At 43.1% G+C, this 21,822-nt stretch overlaps 8 protein-coding genes across 8 annotated transcripts; 5 read left to right on the forward strand and 3 right to left on the reverse strand.

The window, feature by feature from the left end:
* Window positions 1-30: 30 nt before the first annotated feature.
* AGABI2DRAFT_229511 (hypothetical protein) lies at window positions 31-4,012 on the forward strand. Its single transcript, XM_006457111.1, has 15 exons — window positions 31-88; window positions 141-308; window positions 363-597; window positions 653-817; window positions 868-949; window positions 1,009-1,557; window positions 1,614-1,799; window positions 1,856-2,014; window positions 2,067-2,237; window positions 2,291-2,797; window positions 2,852-3,007; window positions 3,061-3,264; window positions 3,321-3,432; window positions 3,488-3,816; window positions 3,874-4,012. The coding sequence occupies exons 1-15, from the start codon at window positions 40-42 to the stop codon at window positions 3,946-3,948; spliced, it is 3,147 nt and encodes a 1,048-aa protein (XP_006457174.1). The 5' UTR covers window positions 31-39; the 3' UTR covers window positions 3,949-4,012.
* AGABI2DRAFT_139666 (hypothetical protein) lies at window positions 4,001-5,380 on the forward strand. The gene is made up of 6 exons (XM_006457112.1): window positions 4,001-4,169; window positions 4,223-4,283; window positions 4,339-4,788; window positions 4,846-4,966; window positions 5,024-5,154; window positions 5,215-5,380. Exons 1-6 carry the CDS (start codon window positions 4,016-4,018, stop codon window positions 5,231-5,233), a joined length of 936 nt encoding a protein of 311 aa, XP_006457175.1. The 5' UTR covers window positions 4,001-4,015; the 3' UTR covers window positions 5,234-5,380.
* An 83-nt stretch (window positions 5,381-5,463) lies between these two features.
* On the forward strand, window positions 5,464-6,874 carry AGABI2DRAFT_196016 (hypothetical protein). Its single transcript, XM_006457113.1, has 5 exons — window positions 5,464-5,551; window positions 5,600-5,724; window positions 5,773-5,930; window positions 5,983-6,072; window positions 6,121-6,874. The coding sequence occupies exons 1-5, from the start codon at window positions 5,498-5,500 to the stop codon at window positions 6,693-6,695; spliced, it is 1,002 nt and encodes a 333-aa protein (XP_006457176.1). The 5' UTR covers window positions 5,464-5,497; the 3' UTR covers window positions 6,696-6,874.
* Window positions 6,875-7,159: 285 nt separating this feature from the next.
* Window positions 7,160-8,891, forward strand: AGABI2DRAFT_196017 (hypothetical protein; the record flags this gene model as incomplete). Its single annotated transcript, XM_006457114.1, has 5 exons — window positions 7,160-7,344; window positions 7,395-7,704; window positions 7,756-8,168; window positions 8,223-8,599; window positions 8,657-8,891. Coding segments are annotated over 5 exons (1,420 nt in total), but the record flags the coding sequence as incomplete, so codon positions are not given.
* Window positions 8,892-9,330: 439 nt separating this feature from the next.
* AGABI2DRAFT_78948 (hypothetical protein) lies at window positions 9,331-10,336 on the forward strand (the record flags this gene model as incomplete). Its single annotated transcript, XM_006457115.1, has 6 exons — window positions 9,331-9,384; window positions 9,442-9,640; window positions 9,692-9,762; window positions 9,818-9,960; window positions 10,018-10,114; window positions 10,163-10,336. The coding sequence occupies 6 exons, from the start codon at window positions 9,331-9,333 to the stop codon at window positions 10,334-10,336; spliced, it is 738 nt and encodes a 245-aa protein (XP_006457178.1).
* A 3,163-nt stretch (window positions 10,337-13,499) lies between these two features.
* AGABI2DRAFT_79037 (hypothetical protein) lies at window positions 13,500-14,356 on the reverse strand (the record flags this gene model as incomplete). The annotated part of the gene is made up of 2 exons (XM_006457116.1): window positions 13,500-13,666; window positions 13,999-14,356. 2 exons carry the CDS (start codon window positions 14,354-14,356, stop codon window positions 13,500-13,502), a joined length of 525 nt encoding a protein of 174 aa, XP_006457179.1.
* A 4,422-nt stretch (window positions 14,357-18,778) lies between these two features.
* On the reverse strand, window positions 18,779-19,051 carry AGABI2DRAFT_46674 (hypothetical protein; the record flags this gene model as incomplete). Its single annotated transcript, XM_006457117.1, has 1 exon — window positions 18,779-19,051. A coding segment is annotated over one exon (273 nt), but the record flags the coding sequence as incomplete, so codon positions are not given.
* Window positions 19,052-19,149: 98 nt separating this feature from the next.
* On the reverse strand, window positions 19,150-20,663 carry AGABI2DRAFT_123048 (hypothetical protein; the record flags this gene model as incomplete). The annotated part of the gene is made up of 2 exons (XM_006457118.1): window positions 19,150-20,371; window positions 20,425-20,663. The coding sequence occupies 2 exons, from the start codon at window positions 20,661-20,663 to the stop codon at window positions 19,150-19,152; spliced, it is 1,461 nt and encodes a 486-aa protein (XP_006457181.1).
* Between the last annotated feature and the right edge of the window lie 1,159 nt (window positions 20,664-21,822).

Consider the following 21,822-nt stretch of genomic DNA (forward strand, 5'->3'; position numbering starts at 1 on the left):
CTTGCAGCTTCTTCTCTCTCCAGACACCGACTCAGATTCATGGCTACCCTACCTCCGGACGGCCCAAATCCAAACTCCAAAAGCGCAGGTAACTCACCCATGACTCGCCATCGACCTCTGATATTCACGATCGTAAAAAGCTAAAAAGGAAGCAAAGAGGCTTGAAAAAGAGGCAAAGCTTGCTGCGAAAAATGCAAAGACGGCTGCCACTGTGCCAAAAGCCAAAGATGCGGCTGCTGGAAAGAAGGCCAAGGCGAAAGACGACGAAACTGAATTTGTGAATACCACACCAAAGGGCCAGAAGAAAGGTACGTTACATGCCCCTACCATGTCCAAAATGCCTTATTGAATCCATATCGCAGACGTGTCGGGCCCTATGCCAGCAGGGTATAACCCCCTCGCTATCGAGTCGGCTTGGTACGACTGGTGGCTCGAATCCGGATTCTTCAAACCCCAGTTTGACAAGGATGCAGAGGGAAATCCTACAATCAAGCCTGCGGGACTGTTTATCATTCCTGCTCCTCCGCCAAATGTAACTGGAAGCCTCCATATTGGTCATGCTTTGACCGTCGGTATTCAAGATGCTCTCATTCGATGGTGCGTGTATAACCACTTTCCATCAAACTTTCACCACTCAGTTTCAATAATACAGGAATCGTATGTTGGGAAAGACTACATTGTTTGCTCCTGGATTTGACCATGCTGGTATTTCAACGCAGAGCGTTGTGGAAAAGAGATTGTACAAGTTGGAGGGAAAGACGCGACACGACCTAGGACGTGAAAAGTTCTTGGAACAGGTTATGGATTGGAAGAATGAGTGCGTTTTCCCATTACCCCCCAGTTATTCGTTTTGAACGCGTCCTATAGCTACCAAGACCGTATCACAAAGCAATTGTACCGACTCGGTGGTTCGTATGATTGGAATCGCACCGCGTTCACCATGGATCCCGTGCGTTCCTTCGTTTTTCAGATGGATAGTATAACTCAACTGGATATCAAATCCCTTAGAAACTGTCGAAAGCTGTCATCGAAACATTTTGTCGTTTACATGAAGATGGTATCATCTACCGCGCCAACCGTCTCGTCAACTGGTGTGTCAAACTCAACACCACCCTCTCCAATCTCGAAGTAGATCAAAAACAGCTCAACGGACGTACATTCCTAAACGTACCCGGCTACGACGCTAAAGAAAAATTCGAATTCGGGGTGATCACATCCTTTGCATACCCAATTGAAAATTCCGACGAGAAAATCATTGTAGCGACAACACGTCCAGAAACTATGCTTGGTGATACGGCTATTGCTGTACATCCTGATGATCCTAGGTATAAACATCTTCATGGGAAATTGGCTGTGCATCCGTTTGTGCCAGGGAGGAAGATACCCATTGTGACGGATTCGATTATTGTGGATATGGAGTTTGGGACTGGGGCGGTTAAGATTACGCCTGCTCATGATCCTAATGATTATGATGTTGGTGTGAGGCATAGTTTGGAATGTATCAACATTCTGAATGATGATGGTACCTTGAATGCCAATGCAGGAGAAAAATTCAAGGTGAGGCAAATTATTTACTTCTTTGAGAAAAAACAGTTTTGAGCTTGTTTGGATAGGGCATGAAACGATTCCATGCTCGTGTGGCTGTCGTCAAGGAATTGAAGGAACTAGGTTTATATGTGGATACCAAGGATAATCCAATGCAGATACCTTTGTGTAGCAAGTCTGGAGATGTCATTGAGCCTGTGCTTAAACCTCAATGGTGGGTAAACTGTAAACCATTGGCCGAGGAGGCAATTAGAGTATGTCCCCCTTTCTGTTAGACCCCGATTGGCCCACTGATGTGAAAGTTTTCAAGCGTACGGAAGCGGGCGAGTTGCTTATCACACCGAAAACATCAGAGAATGAGTGGTATCGTTGGTTGGAGGGTATTCAGGATTGGTGTATATCGCGACAACTGTGGTGGGGTCATCGGTGTCCAGCTTACTTTGTTCGTATTGAAGGGAGAGATCAGGATGTGAGTGTTAATTCGATGCATGTGCTGCCGTTCATATTAATCAGGATCCCAGGTCAATGATGGAAAGAACTGGGTTGTTGGAAGGACACTTGAAGAGGCGACAGAACGTGCCAAAGTTTTTGCTAATGGTGCACCATTTACTCTCGAACAAGATGAAGACGTTTTGGATACTTGGTTCTCGTCCGGTCTTTGGCCTTTCTCTATCATGGGCTGGCCCGATCAGGTTCGTCAATTACAAAGTTCAGTCGGCTTTGAATGCTCATAAATGCGTCGTAGACTGCTGATTTGAAGACGTTCTACCCTTCCTCTATGCTTGAAACTGGATGGGACATTCTTTTCTTCTGGGTGGCTCGAATGGTTCTCCTCGGTATCCATCTTACTGGTCAAATGCCTTTCAAGGAAGTTCTGTGCCATGCCATGATTCGAGATGCCCACGGCCGCAAAATGTCTAAATCCCTCGGCAACGTCATTGATCCGACCGATGTTATCCAAGGTTTACCCCTCGAGGCTCTCCATGAAAAGCTTTACGAAGGCAATCTTGACGAAAAGGAGATTGCGAAAGCAAAAGATGGACAGAAGAAGGATTTCCCAAAGGGGATTCCTCAATGTGGTACAGATGCGTTAAGGTTTGCGTTGTGTGCTTATTCGGGAGGTGGAAGGGATATCAACTTGGAGATTTTGAGAGTGGAGGGGTATCGGAAGTTTTGCAATAAGATTTTCAATGCGACGAAGTTTGCGATGTTGAAGTTGGATGAGTCGTTTGTGCCTCAACCGAATAACAAGGTATGGTGTTTACTATATGCGCTATTTGTGACGTTTAACGGAGTTTTGTTGTAGCCGACTGGCAAGGAATCGCTCGTTGAGAAATGGATTTTGCACAAACTCAATGTCGCAGCGACGGAGATTAACCAACATCTTACTGACCGCAATTTCATGGCTGCGACGACGTCAGCATACAACTTTTGGTTGTATGAGCTATGTGACGTCTATATTGTCCGTATCTCATTACCTTTCTTATCGATGGGCGCGGCTGACACTCGTTATAGGAAGCCATGAAACCTATGACTGATGAAGCTGCGCCTCTGGAAACGAAAAAGTCTGCACAGCAAACTTTGTATATGTGTTTGGACTACGGTTTGCGACTGCTCCATCCGTTTATGCCGTTTGTTACGGAAGAATTGTGGCAACGGCTTCCTCGCATGCCTAATGATTCGACGCCCTCGATTATGCTATCTTCATTCCCTGTTGCTGTAAGTAGCATTCGCTGTGGCTTTAAAATATCGGCTGATGGATTTGGATGATGCAGGATTCTGCCTTTGAGTTTGAAGAGGCTGATAAGCAGTTCGATCTCATATTTTCGACTCTCAGAGCTGGTCGGTCGTTGGCCGCATCGTATAACCTTTTGAACAATATCCAACGTAAATCTCACGTTTTTCCCCTTTTTCCGATGTGTTTTGACTTCACATTTTATAGTCTTTATTCACGTTCGAAATGATTCCGAGGCGGCTTTGTTTGAACCGCAATTGGCCACGATCATTGCACTGACGAAAGGAGGCAAGAGCGCTCAAGTCGTTCGTTCATCGAGTGAGATTCCTGAGGGATGTGGAGCTAGTGTTGTGACTTCTTCCGTTACGGTACACACGTTGGTCAGGGGTCTGGTGGATCTGGATGTGGAGATTGGAAAATGCGACAAGAAATTGGATGTTGCGAGGATGAACCATGCAAAGATTGTCAAGACGGAGTCTCAGGCTGATTATGCGAAGACAGTGCCTGAGAATGTGCGGCTGGCTAATGAAGACAAGGTGTGTTTTTTTTCTTCTTCTTTTTGGTGTTCGTGGAGAGAGTTGACTGTGTTGCAGCGCAAGACGATAGAGGCAGAGGTTGCGACGCTCGAGTCGAGCCGAGAGATGTTCCGTAGAATACAACTGCAATAGATAACATGGAGGTAGATAGATATACTTGCTTTGATTGGATCATCACACGCATCCTTCTCCTTACACCATGGACGGCTGGAAAGCACTACAATCAAGTATCGGCTCTATCAACTTTGCCCAGGCTGGCTCAAAGCTCTCCAAGGGCTTTAATCACAGCGTACAAGCCACCAGGGAGCGTCTCGGCCAGGTGGCCCCAGAAGACATCACAGAGCTGCCCCAAGGTACGCATGGATCGTCCGAACATCCAGTCTACCCTCGAACAATACTTTTTCAGAATACAAGGACCTGGAGGCCCGTGTCGACGCACTTCGCTCTGCCCATCTTGCTGTACTCAAGTGCGTATCTTGTTTTTCTCGCCTTGTGCGCAGAAAGTTGAATTGCTGTGGCTAGGATAACGCGCGTCTACGACAATGAAACATACGATTATCCCAATCAAATTCAAGAATCGATCTCTGAGCTTTCGACTTCCATTGGTTACAATATCACCTCTTTCGCGGCACAGAACTTGAAGGGCACGAATCTTCCTACTCCTGCTGCACCTGCTGCACCGGAAAATCAGCACAAGACCTTGCCGCATGCTCTCACCCGAGCTTCAGCCACTGCCCATGCCACTATCGCGAACACTGTTGGTGGTGAACAAGATAAGCTCGGCAAAGCGCTAGGATTGTATGCTCAGGGTTTGGATAAGGTAGCGAGTGCAAGGGTGGAGCAGGATATTACCATTCAAGACGGGTTCTTGCACCCATGGCAAACTACGCTGAATACAAGTATTAATGTAGCGATGAAGGCGAGGCAAGCTGTCAAGCTCAGTAGATTGGAATTGGATGCTGCTAAACAATCGTGAGTGGCTTCCTCTCTTGCCACTGCTGTTGGAGCCTTACGGTTTTGAGTGCACAGGTTGAAGAATGCAAACCCCGCCAAACAGGAGCAGGCTCGTCTTGAAGTCGAGAATGCTGAGGATGACTTGGTCCAGAAAACTGAGGTTGCTATCACTCTGATGAAGACCGTTCTCGAGAATGTGCGGCACTTTTCCTCTGTTATATGGTGTTGATTCTGATCCCCCCTGTTTTTATAGCCGGAACCTCTCAAGAACCTCAACGAACTTGCAAAGGCCCAACTTATCTACTTCTCATCTGCCGCCGAGGCTCTGTCTGCCGTTCAAGGTGAGATCGAAGAGCTCAGCGTGGCTGCGGAGGGCGAATACAGGCAAGCAGAATCGATTCACTGAGAGTACCGACATATTGTCCTGATTTTGCTTTCGCGTAGAAAGTCCAGGGATCACTGAGATTGCCTTGCATTGAGCCTCGGGTTTTTCCAAGTTGCGGTTTTTTTTTTGGCCATTGTAGAATTAGCTGTAGCTTCTGGACGTCGTGCGACTGTATATATGACCTGCATTATATCTTCCTCCTTTATTATGAGTGGAAAACCTGTGCTATTTGGGTCGTCTGAGTGCCGGCAACTTCCGATGTAGCCCAAGAATGTGACAGTGTCACAAGTTGTATATCCTTCAGTGTACTTTATATCACATCTCCTTGAATATTCCTCGAAAATGGCCACCACATCGGACTCGGTCCCAATAGAAACGTCCCATGAGGACATGGTCGTAAGTCTCTTTCAAATGTCTTTTTTCTTTTGTTCTCATCTATGCTAGCATGACGCGCAGTTGGACTACTACGGGAAACGTCTGGCAACGTGTTCCTCTGATCGCACCGTCAGGGTCTTCGACGTAGTCGACGGGGAACCACAGCGTTCTTCAAGTGGTCACACTCTCAAGGGGTATGCTCCTTCAAAATATTCCAATTCCCTCTCCCATATTTCTTTTAGACATACAGGTCCCGTCTGGCAGGTCGGCTGGGCCCACCCAAAATACGGAAATATACTCGCTTCCTGTTCATACGACGGCAAAGTGTTGATCTGGAAAGACCAGACCCCGCAGGGCGGTTGGATCAAAATAGGCGAACATAGTCTTCATACTGCCTCGGGTAGGAGTTTCGACGCGTCGACCGTTCTTCTTCCCTCATGAGTGTGTGGCAGTTAATTCAATCTCTTGGGCGCCACACGAACTTGGTGCCATTCTTGCATGTGCATCATCTGATGGAAAGCTCTCTGTCCTCACATTCAAAAGTACGTTTTCATCCAGTGTTCTCCTACTCATGCTCACGCAAATGGTAGATGACGGTCAATGGGATGCCGACATGTTTAATGGACATGCAATTGGTTGTAACGCCGTCTCTTGGGCACCAGCCGTCCTCCCAGGTTCTCTCATCACTCCTCAACAAACACAGCAAGGTCAACCTCCTTCAACGCAAATACCCACCGTTAAACGTTTCGCGAGCGCTGGATGTGACAACCTTGTGAAGATTTGGGGTTATCGCGAAGATTCTCAATCTTGGGTTGAAGAAGAAACACTTGAAGGGCACACCGACTGGGTTCGAGATGTCGCTTGGGCTCCAAATATCGGTCTTCCTCGTTCCTATATAGCCACCGCTTCGCAAGATAAAACAGTCCTCATCTGGACCAAAGACTCGCCTACTTCTCCTTGGGTAAAAACTGCCCTTGACCCTTCTTCTGATCTCACTTCCGCTGGCGGTGCTCCACCACCAGGAAAGTTCCCTGACGTGGTTTGGCGCGTATCTTGGAGTTTGGCGGGTAATATTCTTGCTGTGAGTTGTGGTGATGGAAAAGTAACATTATGGAAGGAGAATCTTAAGGGTAATTGGGAGTGTGTTTCTGATATGAATAGTTGAGCGTCTCTTTCTACAATCCCATTACATTCTCCGTTGGCATGCTAAGCACACCGAGTGCCGTATGGCGCATGTCTTGTTACGCCCGCTCACATTTTTCCAATGAACCCCACAATTTGCCACTGTCACTTATAGAAGCTGATGTGTATCGGTCAATTCCTTTTACTTATCTTACCCCGACGCTGTCAACGAGGTCCATACTTTCTATGGTCGCCGAGTTGTCTGATCCAATATTTGATTTGGGAACGTAAGGCCTGGATCTAAATCATTTGTGATGAGCAACCCTCCATCAAGAGACAGTTATGGTGACTTTCCCAAGATAATATTCCTGATGTCATCGATTTTATTCTGCAGACTATCCTGTTTCCAATTGACTGAACGAACCGATGTATGCAATCCGCGCTGATCACGTGCGTCCTGATATGGTAAGATGACGCGTCCCGAGCGCGCTGAGCAGTATCATCCACCATGGCCGACGTCGAAGCGCCCCCTCCGCTCGCCGAAATCAAGTCCAACGTCGCCCTCATCGACAAGGGAGTCTCCACCCTTGAACCTCGCTTCACACATCGTGTTCTTCGGTCTCTTACTGCCTTGCGAAAGCGCACAGATGCAGCCGTTTTGAGAAATGCCGTTGAGGAAATTTACCCCAAAGGTTTGTCCCTCTACTCGATCGCCGTGCCAGTCTATTGAATGGGACTATAGAGAGTGCCACTAGGAAAACTCTTCTTTCCTGGATCCCTGGCTCCTCCGACTCTGTTGCATCTATGGACATTGATTCCAAGCCATCTGCCCAAGATCCTGTCCCAGAAATCGAAATCTACTTCCGACTATTGCTCATCCACACTCTTCTCAGCTCATCTGAATCCTATGCAAAAGCGCTTCAACTAGCAAAAGAAACCAGCGAAAAGATCCTGCAGCTCAACCGCCGAAGTATAGATCCTCTTGCAGCAAAGGTTTGGTATGCAGTCGATCGTGCCTATGAACTCGGTGGCGAGGTTGCCGACGCTCGACCGTATGTCCTACCACTCCCTTCCCTAAATTTATTCTCATGTCGGATATACAGGCTTTTGCTCTCTGCACAACGTACTGCCTCTCTTAGACACGACGATGAGTCTCAAGCGGCTCTGATCAACTGTCTCCTCCGCAATTACATACACTATAGTCTTTTTGATCAAGCCGACAAGCTCATTTCCAAGACCACCTTCCCAAGCAGCGCCAGCAATCCTCAGTATGCGCGTTACCACTACTATCTCGGCCGTATCAAGGTGGTGCAATTGAATTATACTGAGGCTCATCGGAATCTACAACAAGCTATTCGACGTGCACCCCAACCGCGCACTGCACCTGGATTCTACCAGGCCGTGCATAAGTTCTTCATCGTTGTCGAACTCCTCATGGGCGATATCCCCGACCGAAGCCTATTCAGGCATCCTGTACTAGAGAAAGCTCTGATCGCTTATTTCGACATCGTCAAAGGTATATTCCGTTTAATTGGTTTTGTTCAATTACTGAATGCTTGAAATTATCCAGCCGTCCGCACAGGTTCTCTCTCGCAATTCCAAACTACACTCTCCAAACATTCCAGTACTTTCACAACTGACAAAACTTACACTCTCATCCTCCGTCTCCGTCAAAACGTCATTAAAACCGGTATCCGCCGACTCTCCCTTTCCTATTCACGCATCTCTCTCCGAGACATCTGTCACAAACTCCATCTTGATTCCGAAGAAGATGCCGAATATATTGTAGGGAAAGCTATTCGCGATGGTGTGATCGAAGGTAAGATCGTCCATGAAAAAGGATGGATGGAATGTGGGGGGCAGAAGAGAGGTTACGGACCCGAGGTTAGCGAAGTATTCGGCAGAAGAATTGCTTTCTGTTTGGATCTACACAATCAGAGCGTCAAAGTACGTGCTTGTCTTTATTTAAAACCGCCCAATTTTTCTAACGGACCATATTTGCAGGCGATGCGATACCCACTTAATGCGCATAGAAAAGAGTTGGCCGCTGCGGAAGGTGCTCGGGAGAGAGAAAAAGAATTGGCGAAGGAAATTCAAGAAGGGGAACTTGACGATGAAGATCTCGGAGGCGATTTTTAGTTCTGTACGAGTCGTAATACCAATGCCGCTTTTATTTTCTGTTGCAAAATGGCTATATGTTTCCTGTACATAATTGTGTAAAGTTGCCAGAGGGAAGGCAAAGCAGAGGGCATAAGAGTCTGGCATTGACTACACGAGGAAGCAGATGACCTAGCGCGGCAACAACCTTAAAAGGCAATTGCTTGTTTTCCTTAGCCAGCATGCACTCGCAGTCACCGCCGCCGTTAAGACACCCGGTGCCCACTCACCCGGCCTACATTCCAGAGCCGCCATCGACGCCCGCGTCTCCCCAGGGCTACCAGCGCTATACCTCTTCCCCAGGCCCCCAGCAGTCTACCCCACCCATGGCCTCCTACGGTCAGGTCCCCCCACAAGCGTCCGCATATACAAGTCCCTTCACCCACAACCAACAACAGGCAGGAGGATTCCGTCCGAATCCTCCACCACCACCAGTCCCAGCCCCCGACGGCGGAATGGGTAGTATACCTCAACCACAATTCGGCGCGTGGGGTATCGATGGATCCACAGCCCAACTTGGCATGCAACTCGGTCACGGCGCAATAGCCGCTGGCCAGGAATATATGCAGAAAAACGTGTGTTATTTCCGACTTTACTCGTCGCACACACATTGCTGATGTTTTCTTGCGCAGTTTGGCACGCTGTTCCCTAGTACCAATCTCAAATACCACTTCAACGTGTCCAACTCTTATGTTATGCATAAATTGAAGCTGATTATATTTCCGTGGATGCATAAGCCTTGGGTGAGGAAAGTCAGAAGAACGGAGAATGGACAAAGCGAATGGCAACCTCCGAGAGAGGATATAAACAGTCCAGATTTATATATCCCAGGTGAGCAGTTGTCGACTCGCAGAAATTACCCGGCTGAAGCTTCTATCACAGTAATGGCGATTGTAACGTATATTCTGTTGAACGCTCTCCACAGAGGTCTAGAAAAGAATTTCAACCCCAAGGTGGGCTATGCCCGTGCTATTTCATGTGTAATTATTTACCTTGCGAATCGTACAGATTTTGGGTGAAAGTGCGTCGCGGGCCCTCGCGGTCGTGATACTCGACTTCATTTTCGTCAAACTTGGCTGCTACTTTCTAAATATACAAGGAGCAAGCCAAGTTGTGGATCTAATCGCGTATGGAGGCTACAAGTTTGTTGGGTGCGCGATACCAACCTTGCTTGCCATGCTCGAGTGTGTACTCATCTACTATCTCAGTGTCATTATTACCATTACTGCTGGTTTTCTCGGTTTCTCTGGCCCGTTGTGGATTCTTGTCTTCATTTACTCATTTTTGGCCACCGCTTTCTTCCTCGTACGTCCTCAACTCTACTTTTTTCTTGATAACAAACCCCTTTGTTAGCTTCGGTCACTGCGTTCAGTCGTTCTCCCAGACCCCTCAATATCCATCTCGACAAATCCAAATCCGACGACGACTGTCACGGTCAATCCGGCGCAACGACGAAGGAGAATCACGTTTTTGTTTTTCGAAGCGGTCTTGCAGATTATTTATATGGCTGTCCTTGTTCGCATTTGAATTCCCGGTACTTCATTTGAGGGGATGGAATATAACAGGTTACCCTTTCGAAATACACCGTTTTTTCAGATTTTCAAGTAAGTCAATCGTAACTTTGTACTGTTGTCTGCGCTTCCGTCTGCGAAACTGTGCATCCCATCTCAGCAGTGCCGTCACTGTGCTCAACAACCATTCCACTCCCACTCTCTCCCTCGCCAAATCTTCGTTCTCGAATGAGAACTGTCCACCCTCTGCGCAACTTCTCTCTAAAACCGTCCGTACTCTAAATGATATACAGAACGATTGGTTGAACGGACTGGAGAAGTTGATCATGCACTTGCTGATGGATGCTGGATGACTGAGCATGTCGAGACCAATGTTTACAAAACTTACCAGTCATGCCGAGCACACATTTTCTGGGTGAAAGAACTTCAAGGTCAAGATGGATGTCTGCTGCCATTGAAGTGTCATCAATATGGTTGTGTTCGAAAATGGCCTTTGCAATGTCAAACATCAAGTTCTACATCACTGGTGAGTACATCCAGAAGTTCAGGAAGAGCACAATATTCAGCATCTTGTTTGTGATGGCAACAAAGGCTCCACCAGTTGACAGTCAGTGAGGTGTCCTATACTGTATCATTACCGGATAGCTGTTGGGTCAATACTGGTAAATATTGGGTACATGATTTACTATCACACGGGGTACAGCCCGTGGTACCCGAGTACTATATATAGAATTACTATAGTGCTAGTGCAACATTCCCGCTACCTTTTAAGGTACATCAGGAAAAAAGTTTTTTTCTTAATTGTTCTTAATCAGTCATTAAGAAACAATTAAGAACAGGGACCTTTCTGAATCTTCTTAATGATACTTAGGCCTGTATATCTTAAAGTTTCTGAGAATGACTTAAAAGTTACTTAAACTGTACTTTGTTGATGTCTTTCTCATAGATATAAAAATGTTGACATAAAGATAAATAAGTAAAAAGTCATATTAAAGTCACACAAGTAGATATTTAAGACACTCAAGGTCAACTAAGACAATAATAAGAAGCTTAAGAGTGAAAGTGATTATATTAGCATAGTAAATATAATACATTGGATACAATCTATACAAAAGGATGAGATGGGATGATGACATCAGGAAAACGTAAATCCAACTTTTGTTCAACTTAAATAACTTAAACATGAAAAAAAGTTCAAAATAAGGAAAAATTTACTCACAGGTTTTAAAACAGACTTTTTTTCTCCTTTTGAAACTTATTCTGACTTTGAGGCCAAGGTGTAGATGTTCAATCAAGTAATTTCATTGTTGAAAAGAAAGGATAAGTCATACTCAAGTCATAAAAGCATACAATTAAGGCAGCTAAGGAAAAATAAGACAAGCCAAAGTCATAAAATCAATTATAAGAGGCTTAAGAGTGAATAAGTCATAGAGAAAGTCATTATATTAGCATAACAAATACAATACATTGTATATAATCTACACAAAAGGATGAGATTGGATGATGAGGGAGTGATGATGAGAAAAGGAATATCCTACAAGTAACAAATGAGTATGAAAGCATACAGAGATAGAGAGCACTCACCAGTGACCAAAGAATCCCCAAAATCCTTCCAAACATCCCCTCAAATATCCCCCCAAGTATCCCCTCAAACATCCCCCCAAGTATCCCCTCAAATAAGCCTCCAAAATCCCCCCAAAAAAGCGTCCAAAATAGGCAAAAAAAGCGTCCTAAACCAGCTTAGAATCAGCTAGGGGAGAGCTAGGAAGGTGAAGGGGATGTTACTTACCATATTACAGGCCTGGAGGGCAAGAAAGGGGGAGGGGGAGGATGGGGAGGGGAAGAATGATGGTAGTGATGAAGAAGAATCAACGTTGTGCTCGAAACAGAAGTTCAACATGTCACATGACATCATGTGACTGCTGGACTTGGGATTTTCGAGTCAAAGTTCCTCAAATCATAGGTAGGAGATATTTTCGGGTCATTTCTGCATGGATTTTAATAATCTAAAAGTGTATTCCCATAGTTTCGAGGTCAGGGAGTTCGAATATCTAATTAGATTCTTTGTTGGATGAAAGCCTATTGAGATATGGCACATTTAACATATAATAAACACAAGATTGCGCTATAGCTCCTCAGATATTGATCGGATAATAAATCTAAAATCAGATTCGGATTCCTGGACCTTGAATACATATATTTGCACTCTTAAAACATGAAAATCGGCCCAGGAATCAGTATTAAACATGACATTCTTGTCATGTTTTTCTATATCTCCATAACTGGTATTTTTTCCGACAAAGACATACATATAACCTTATGTTCTTTTAATATTTTATGATTTGTCGTGATTTGTCCAGAATTTTCCGGTTAGTAGAGCAGGCTCTACAACGAGTCTATCTGCAATTGACAATGACCCCCCCCCCATGATGGAATCTTGATATCTCCATAACGGGTATGTTTCTGACAAAAGCTTACATATAAACTTATGTTTTTTTAATATTCTAAGATTTGTCATGATTTTTCCGGAATTTTATGAGCAGTAGAACAGAACTTACAATGACTTGATGAAAAGGACATAATATTTCCCAAGACTTTTTTGCTTTGTGTGTTATTATTGCAACTTATCACCTTTTCTTTAACTTAGCTGTCAACTCTGCCTTCAAGTGCTCCCAAAATAAGTTCAAACTAAGGTATGACACGAATAAGACTAAAAAAGTTCATATAAGATTTGGACATTTTGCTGATGCAGAATATCTACAGCTTAAAAACACAAAGATTGAATAGAATACGGATACGGAAACATGAAAGATGATAGCGCAAGGATTGCACGATAGTTCAGATTGAAATAACGGAAAGGAGTGTTTACCTTAAGGGATTCCGACGGTGCAGCAGAAAGGAGGTCTTGAAGCGGGTAAGTCTTGCGATGGAAATAACAACCCACATTGTGTTGGTTGTAAAGCGACCATGGGAGCGCAACTGCAATACTGAAGGTACCGCGGCATTCCATCGGTCAACGTGACCGGTAAGTCGGAATCGGTATTGCCAGGATTGATGTGAATGGAATGAGTCAGAAAGGGATATCCGGAATGTATTGGGATCAATACCGAGAATGGAAGGTGGTGGAGTTAGCGTGTTCCGGATATAACACGGTCACCCGTCCAAGGTTCATCAACAAATCATATAAATTTATCTCCATCGTATTTGTAGAGTCTTTGAGCATCCCATTCGAACTTACTTGTGAGCACTTTATTTCGTATCAAGTCGAGAGCCCAATCCCAGATGTCAAGGCACCAAAACGAGACTTTTTCACTATATGCTCCATGTTTGACCGTAATTATATGCTCTTGATACTAAAAGTATAGTCTAACACAACCTCAATATTTGAATATTATATATGTATTATGAGAACATTATGCAAACATTACTGTATATAAAATTTACATAATACATGTGTACTATGTAAAACATATGCAAAAATTATATTCAATAATGTTGATTTCATACATTTTGTTTGCATAAAGTTTAGATATGTTTTACATAATGCACATGTATTATGTAAATTTTATTTACGGTAATGTTTGCATAATGTTTTCATAATACATATGTATTATTCAAATATTGAGGTTGTGTAAGTCAAAAATGAAAGATGAAAAGTGGAAAACTACCATAGTTGACTGTATTTTGTTGCACTTTCACTCCAGTGCTTCCTCATGTCAGAATGACCTGATAAGGTAAGAGCATCTTGGCCAGTATGGCACCATTGAAAGATTGAAAGAAGCTTTTCGACTTGAGCCCGACTAAGATTAGACTCGAGAGCGAGTTGAGAGAACTTAAAATCGGAACATGTGTTGAAAGGATGCCAAGGTGGCAAGTCACTTTTGTGATGGTGGGATATAGATATCGGTTCCTTTTGTTGAAAGTCTTCAAAGGCAAAGATTTGGGTGGGACGCTCAGAATAGGGATGATACTCGAGTTTGACATTGTTTTTCTTGGGCTCTGGAGTGGAAGGAGCAGATCGGGCAGGAAGTGGCATCAGCTACATCAAATCAATTAGAAACGACTTCGAAAACTGTGATCAAAGTACTTACCTGTAACATGTGGGCGTATTGAGTTGGCAGAATTTCGGCCTGAAGGACAACCAAGGCTTGAAGATGGGGCCACTGGTAGTGCACCTGGGGTGTTGGAACGTGAATTACTCGAAGTTGAACCTCTACCATGCTTCTCATCTTCTTTAACTGCTGCGATTGCTACATAGATAATGATAGGATCGAGTCAGCTAATGTTCATAACGTAGGCATAGACCACTCACTTTGTTTGAGCAGCTGTTGGATCCTCACATTCTCCGCATGAGAGGCTCGATGTCTCCCGAAGCATGATTTCGCATGTTGAAAAGCTGGAGAGGCTTGACATCTCTACCACAGCCTGGGCATTTGAATGGACGGGCCTCCTCCTTAGGCATTGCAGACCACAGATATAAATTGACTTTGGCTTAGAGTAAAGAATGGCACGAGATACGGGATTGCATCGTCGGTGTTGATGAAAGGAATAGTCAAAACTGGGTACAACCTACGGTTGTAACACAACCTTTATATTTGAATAGTACACATGTATTATGCAAACTTTATGCAAACATTACCGTAAATATTATTTCAATAATACATGTGTACTATTTAAAACATATGTAAATTGAAAATTCAATAAAACTCAATTTAAGACTTTTGTTTGAATAAAGTTTAAATATGTTTTACATATTACATATGTACTATGTAAATTAAATTTACGGTAACATTTGCATAATGTTTACATAACACATGTGTATTATTTAAATATAGAGGTTGTGGAGATTGGGGAAGTTGTATAGGAGGAGTGGGAGTTGTTGAATGGTGAGGTTGGGAGGTGCTGTGAGTAAGCGGCTCATGTCGGTTTGGAGTTGGTTGACTGATGTTCGGATGTGGACGCAATGGCGAGGAATTGATTTTCTGGATATGGGTGAAAATTTTGTTGCGACTGGGAGTCCTCGGGCAAAAGTGTGCCAGATCTGACAGGCGGGCGTCCATTTCTTCAATTCTTTGAAGGTATGTACGTCTTGCAGAAGTGAGTTCATCAACATGAGCCCCGATTTTGTGCACAAGTGAAGCGAGTCGAGGAATGCGGCCGTGACTGGACAGAAAGTCTGTGGCTGCTCTCTCTGATAGAAATGCTCGTTGAATGTTGGCATTCTTATCAATGGATACTTCGCCTTGGCATGGTGTATTGCGAGGTGCGGTTGAGGGTACTGACGAGTCAGACTTTGGGTGATCATCCTTGGTCTGATTGCTGGCATTTGGAGTGGAAGAAGATGTAAGAGCTAAGAGTGTCTGTGTAAGTTCTTGAGAGATGCTCATTGAACTGGGGAGTTAGCTGAGTTTCTTCAGGTTCTTATACTCTTCAAGTATCTCGCTTGAATTTGCAAGATCTTCTTCTGATTCCCATGAATCCTCTGACGGTCCATATCCTTGCCATCTGACAAAATATTCTGTTCTTGTTGCGAGTCTTCCATTTCCCAAGCGTCTCTTCCTTGTTCTGTGATTAAGGATTGCTTCGACTTCATACTCCTCTTCTCCAGACACTAATGTCGGAGGTGGCTGTGGTTTATGCTTTCCATAGATGTCATTCTCTACTACGGGTGTAAGCAGAGATGCATGGAATTTGTTGTGTATCTTCCATCGCTTGGGAAATTCTAACTCGTATGTTGTGGGAGAAGTTCTTCTAATTACTCTGAAGGGTCCTTCTCTTCTTTGACTGAGCTTCTTTGATGCGTACGGCACGGGCAAGTTTCGGTTATCTAACCAAACTCTATCACCAACCTTAAGTGCATTCCAGGGTCGGTTACTTCAGTTAGCCATCTTCAAACGTGCTTGCTCATGTGCTTCGATTGCTGCTTCTCTAGCTTGTTCTAAGAATAATGTCTTCTCTTCGATAGAAGGTACATTTGATTCTTCTTTGTTAATGAATGCTTTAGGATTGTATCCTAATATGAGTTCTGAAGGCGAATGTTGTCTTCCTGCATGTGGTTTAGTATTGTGAATGAATTCAATCATAGGTAATGCTCGTCTCCATGTATTTGGATTTCTTGAAGTATAGACTGCAAGATAGAATTCTATTTCTTGATTGTATCATTCTGTAGTTCCATCAGTTTGTGGATGATAAGCTGTTGAAAATGCGGGTTTGATGTTAAGCTTTTCATAGAGTCTTTGCATAGATTTGGCTGCGAATCAAGGGTCTCGATCTGATATGATCTTCTGAGGTGTTCCATATTTAGAGAATACCTTATCGATTAGCATTTCGGCGATATCATCAGCTGTTGCTGTTTTCCTAGTAGGGCTTAGAATTATCCCTTTCATAAGTCCATGGTCCACTATGGACAATATTGCATCATAGCCATCACTAGGGGGTAGATCTGTGATAAGATCCATAGATATTTGTGTAAATGGCTTCGTTACTGAAGGTCCTTTGATCGGTTGCATCGGCGGTTTCAGTGGATGTCTGTTGATCTTGTATTGTTGACATATGGGGCATCCTTTGACGTAGTTCTGGACATAAGTGTTCATTCCTGGCCAGTAGACTTCCTTCGTTAATTTTCGAAGCGTTTCAGCTATTCGAGGGTGTCCAGCTGATTCATGATCATGGACTCGGGTTAAGAGTTCCTCTTGATGTCTGAGTCATCCAGTATCACAAGTCTTCCTTGATAAGTATAGATGTCTTCTTCTCGAGTAAACTGCTCTGATGGTGTGATAGTGTCTTTCTTCTCCTTGATCTTCTCTTCTAGTTCTTCCGTTGAGAAATTGATAAACTTTGTAGAAGGTAGAGCAATTAAGTTCTCGTTGTCTATGCCTTCTGGAGTTAGATTTGGACGTCTACTTAGGGCATCGGCTAAGACATTCTTATTGCCTGGAAGATGTTTGATGACATAATTGAATCTTGTCATATATAACATCCATCTCGCTTGTCTTTGGTCTAATTGTTGGGGTTCCTTCCACCGAGTAAGGTTCTCGTGATCCGACCAAATGAGTAATGGTTCAGGTGATCCTTCAACATAATGTCTCCATTCTTTTAATGCTCTAATGATTGATAAGAATTCCTGATCCGAAACATGATAGTTCCTTTTGGCTGGATTAAGGGATTTAGAGTAATAAGCAACTGGATGCTTATCTCCATTCGTGTCTCGTTGTAGCAAGACTGCTCCTGTGGCAAATGCGGAGGCATCGCATTCTATTTCAAATGGTTTTGTTTGATCTACCATTTGTAGAACTGGTCGTTTTAGGAATTGTTGTTTAAGGGTTTCAAATGCTGTTTGTGCATTTGGATTCCATTCAAATTTCTTTGTTTTCCTCATAAGAGAGTTGAGAGGTTGGGCGATTTTGGCGTAATTGTGAATGAACTTTCTGTAGAAGTTGCAGAATCCAATGAATTGTCGAACATTCTTGACCGTTTTGGGTACTGGCCAATCTTCGATTCCTTTCAGTTTAATTGGATCCATTTTGATAGAATCTGGAGTAATAATGACTCCAAGATATTCTAGTCGTTGCGTTTCAAATTCGCATTTCTCTGTCTTGAGATAGAGATGGTTTTGTTCGAGTATTTGAAGAACTTGCTTGGTAAGTTCATCAAGTTGTTTTTGTGTTTTTGTATGGATTAAGATATCGTCCATATAGATAATGACTCCTCCATTTTCAATTAATTGTTTGAAAATGTGATCCATCATTGATTGAAATGTGGCTGGTGAGTTTGTCATTCCAAAGAACATGACAGTAGGCTCGTATAATCCATTAGGTGTTCTGAATGCTGCTTTCCATTCATCTCCTTCATGAATTCTGACGTTGTTATAGCCTAGTCTGATATCTAGCTTTGTAATCCATTTTGAATCCTTTAGTTTGTCCATGATTCGAGCAATGTGTGGAATAGGGTGAGCATTCTTAATCGTGTTTTGATTAAGATATCGATAATCTTGACATGGGCGTAGATCTCCTCCTTTCTTTCCAACAAAGAAGAAAGATGATGTCATTGGTGATTTAGATTGTCAGATGTATCCCTTTCCTAGGTTTTCAGCTATGAATTTGTCTAGTTCCTTTCGTTCTATAGGTGTTAGATTGTAGACTGGCATTCTCTTGGGTTTGAAGTCAGTTTGAACTTCAATTTTATGATCCCAAGGGCGTCTTGGTGGTAGTTTCTCTGATTCTACTTTGTTGAATACTTTGAGAAACTTGTGAAATCTTTTCGGTACTGCTTTAGCAGGATCAGATTCCGTTTTCTTCTTTTCAGCTTGATTGAATAGCTGTTGTGAAGTATTGCTCTTTGAATTGATTTCAACGAAGATATTGTTAATGAAGTTGCTTGATGGTCCTCTAGAAAGTGTAAGAGTTGAGTCGTCATCTTCATCTCTCCATTTTAGAGTTTGTTTGGTCCAATCTATTGCTGGATTGAATTTTCTTAGCCATGATATACCTAAGAATAGTTTGTGGTTTCCAAGCGATACTATGCTTGCTTGTATCATCATTTTCTTGTTGTTGATTTCGATGTTGAGTAGGACATAATGTGTGCATACTCCTGATGCATTTCTTGATCCATCGGCATTCATGGTATGTTTTACTTTCTTCAATGGAAATTTTGGTAAGTAATACTTCTCTACAAGTTTGTGATCGATAAATTCTCCTGCTGCTCCTGAATCTATTAATGCGGTCAGTTTAATAGGATTATTGTCTTCAATGTGAATTTTAATTGGTGCTAGAAGTGTTGTTCCTTTAGGTGACTGAAGATCTATCACGTCGATTGGATCTTCAGAAGTACTCAAAAATTTCCGTCTTTAGAAAATTCTTCAAAGTTGTCTTCTTCTTCTTCAATATTGTAGACCATAGCGTTCGGATCTATGGGCTCCTTCTTTTTCCAAGTCTTTTGTTTCTTAGGCTTTCCGTTTCCTTGTTTCTTCTTTCGATCTGTTCCTGGAATTCTATCCATGCTTGTTCTTCCTCCTTGCTTAATATATAGCTTCCTTGCACGGCAATCTCTGTACCAGTGTCCTTTCTTGTGACAGAAGAAACATTCTCCTCGTTTGAGAGCTGCTCGTTGTTCGTCTGTGAGGATTGCATTAATAAATCCCTGTACCGCTTGCTTAGGCGTTTGGGTTTGGGTTCTTCGTTGTTTGATGAAATTGACTTCTTCATCATCGCTGTCTTTGGATTCTGATTCCTCTGATTCTGATTCTGAATCTTCGGATTCGTCGTCCAATCCGAGTTGATTGAGTTGGAAGTAGATCTGGTCAACATCCATGTCCCACTCGCTTCTTGCGGGTTTATGTTGGACTGGTTCGTTGTAGATATTGCTGTATCTCAGAATACTCTTTTGAGATCGGTGTTTATTTTTCTTATATGGTTTATGTGATCTTGATGATTGTCCAAAATTGCCTGATGCTTTTCGTTGTTCCATAACAATTCTGAAGGCATTTCTTGCGGCGTCTTTCCACTCTTGTAGTGTTGTTGGGGTGAATCTGATTGCTTCAATTCGGACGTCTTTATCAAGTCCTTCTGCAAAGTATGCTCTGAGTGCGGTGCTGTCTGGTAATCCTGCTTGTGAGGATAATACTGAGAATCCACTAATGTAGTGTTCAATGTATTCTCCGTTTTGTCTATAGCATTGTAGCTTTTGTTCTGCTTCATATCCTTGTTGGGCTGGTGCAAAGGCCTGTTCAAGAGAATTCTTGAAGTCTGTCCAGTTTGGATAATTTGGGTGAGTGGCGATAAAATCTGATTTCCAGTTGGATGCGGCTCCTTCAAGTAATCCAAGGGTGTAATTGATTTTGGAGTTGTCCGTTGTAATCCCATAGCTGTTGAAATAGAGTTCGAGGGATACCATCCATGGTCTGTATAATCTTGGGTCTCCGTAATACCTATTTGGTTTCAGGTATTTGATGTGCGGTCCTGCTGGTGGTTGTGCCATATTTCCGGCTGGACTTCCTGGGTTTCCTGCTGGTGGTGTTGGTGGTGTTGGTGTTCTTGGTGGTGTTGGCTGAGGGCTTTTCGGAGGGCTTGTGTTCGTATTTCCTGTTGGACTTCTGTTAGTTTTAACTTCCTCCTGTGGACTTTCTGTGTCCTGATTTCGAGGTCCTGGATTTCCTTTTCCAGAATCTGTATTTCCTTCTCCAACTGTTGTTTCTGGCCAGTCAAAAATTGACTGCGAAGGTTCTTTATCTTTTCCTTTTTCTTGATGATCTGATTTTGCAGAATGTGTAGCAGATTGTGCGGCTGATTGTGTAGCAGATCGGAGGTTTCTGATTGCTTCTGAGGTTTGTCTGTTAATGTGTTCATCTTGACTACTTGTTCTGATTCTTGGGAGGTTTGCTGCTCTAAAGAGTTTCTGGGTTTCGTATTCAAGATACTCAGATGCAATTCGTTGCTGGTCAGCGTCGTCGAAGTAGTAGCTTTTTCCTTCTGTGTTATTGGTATAGTACCACTTCTTTGTCTTGTAAGCGGTTTGCTTGAATTTGTTACTAAAGAATGACTCCGTTTTGGCAGTTTCCGTTCAATACCAGACCAAATCTCTGGTATTGCTTTGAAAGGTAAATTTTGTTGTGTACAAAACTTACAGGTACAATTCTGTAAATCCGTGGTTAGTGCTCCTTCAATTGGACTCACTATTCCTAGTCTCTATAAGACTCTTCAAGTATAGACCCTTGGTGGCCGAGTGTTTGAAATCTTCACTGACTTCGAGTACAGACCCTCTATTGGTCGAGTATTTAAAGTCTTCACTGACTGTGAGTACAGACCCTCTTATTGGTCAAGTTCTAAAGTCTTTACTGACTTTGATTGTTATAAGCAATCGTGTAACTAGTCCACCAGTTACCAGTGTTAGTTGATCCTTTTCCGTTGATAAACAACTAGCACAACCTCTATATTTGAATAGTACACATGTATTATGGAAACATTATGGAAACATTACTGTAAATATAATTTGCATAATACATGTGTACTATGTAAATCATATGCAAATTTAAAATTCAATAAAGCCCATTTTAAGGCTTTTATTTGCATAAAGTTTAGATATATTTTACATATTGCACATGTACTATGTAAATTATATTTATGGTAATGTTTGCATAATGTTTACATAAAACATGTGTATTATTCAAATATAGGGGTTGTGTAGTAGTTTTAAGACAGTCTAGTGTTTTATCCACGGTAACCCAAGTTCAACTTTATTATGCGCACTCGATGGGTATCTCGGCAACCGAATTACTCTGTCCTGATCACGGAAGAGGAAGGTTTCTACTTAATGTTATAGTGACCCCGGCCTGGTCCTAAGCTGGGGCGTTACGTCGATAGAAATACTCAGAGTTCTAAAGCGTAACAAAGGAGACCTCCTCGATAAATCGAGAAGAGTAACTCAAATGCGCCGTTATAGTACTAAGAGCTTGAGAGCGATTTATAGAGCTTAGCAATTAAGTCTGACGGTTCAAGCGTATAGTTA

This window comes from Agaricus bisporus (assembly GCF_000300575.1).
Source record: "Agaricus bisporus var. bisporus H97 unplaced genomic scaffold AGABI2scaffold_15, whole genome shotgun sequence".
NCBI classification, from domain to species: domain Eukaryota; kingdom Fungi; phylum Basidiomycota; class Agaricomycetes; order Agaricales; family Agaricaceae; genus Agaricus; species Agaricus bisporus.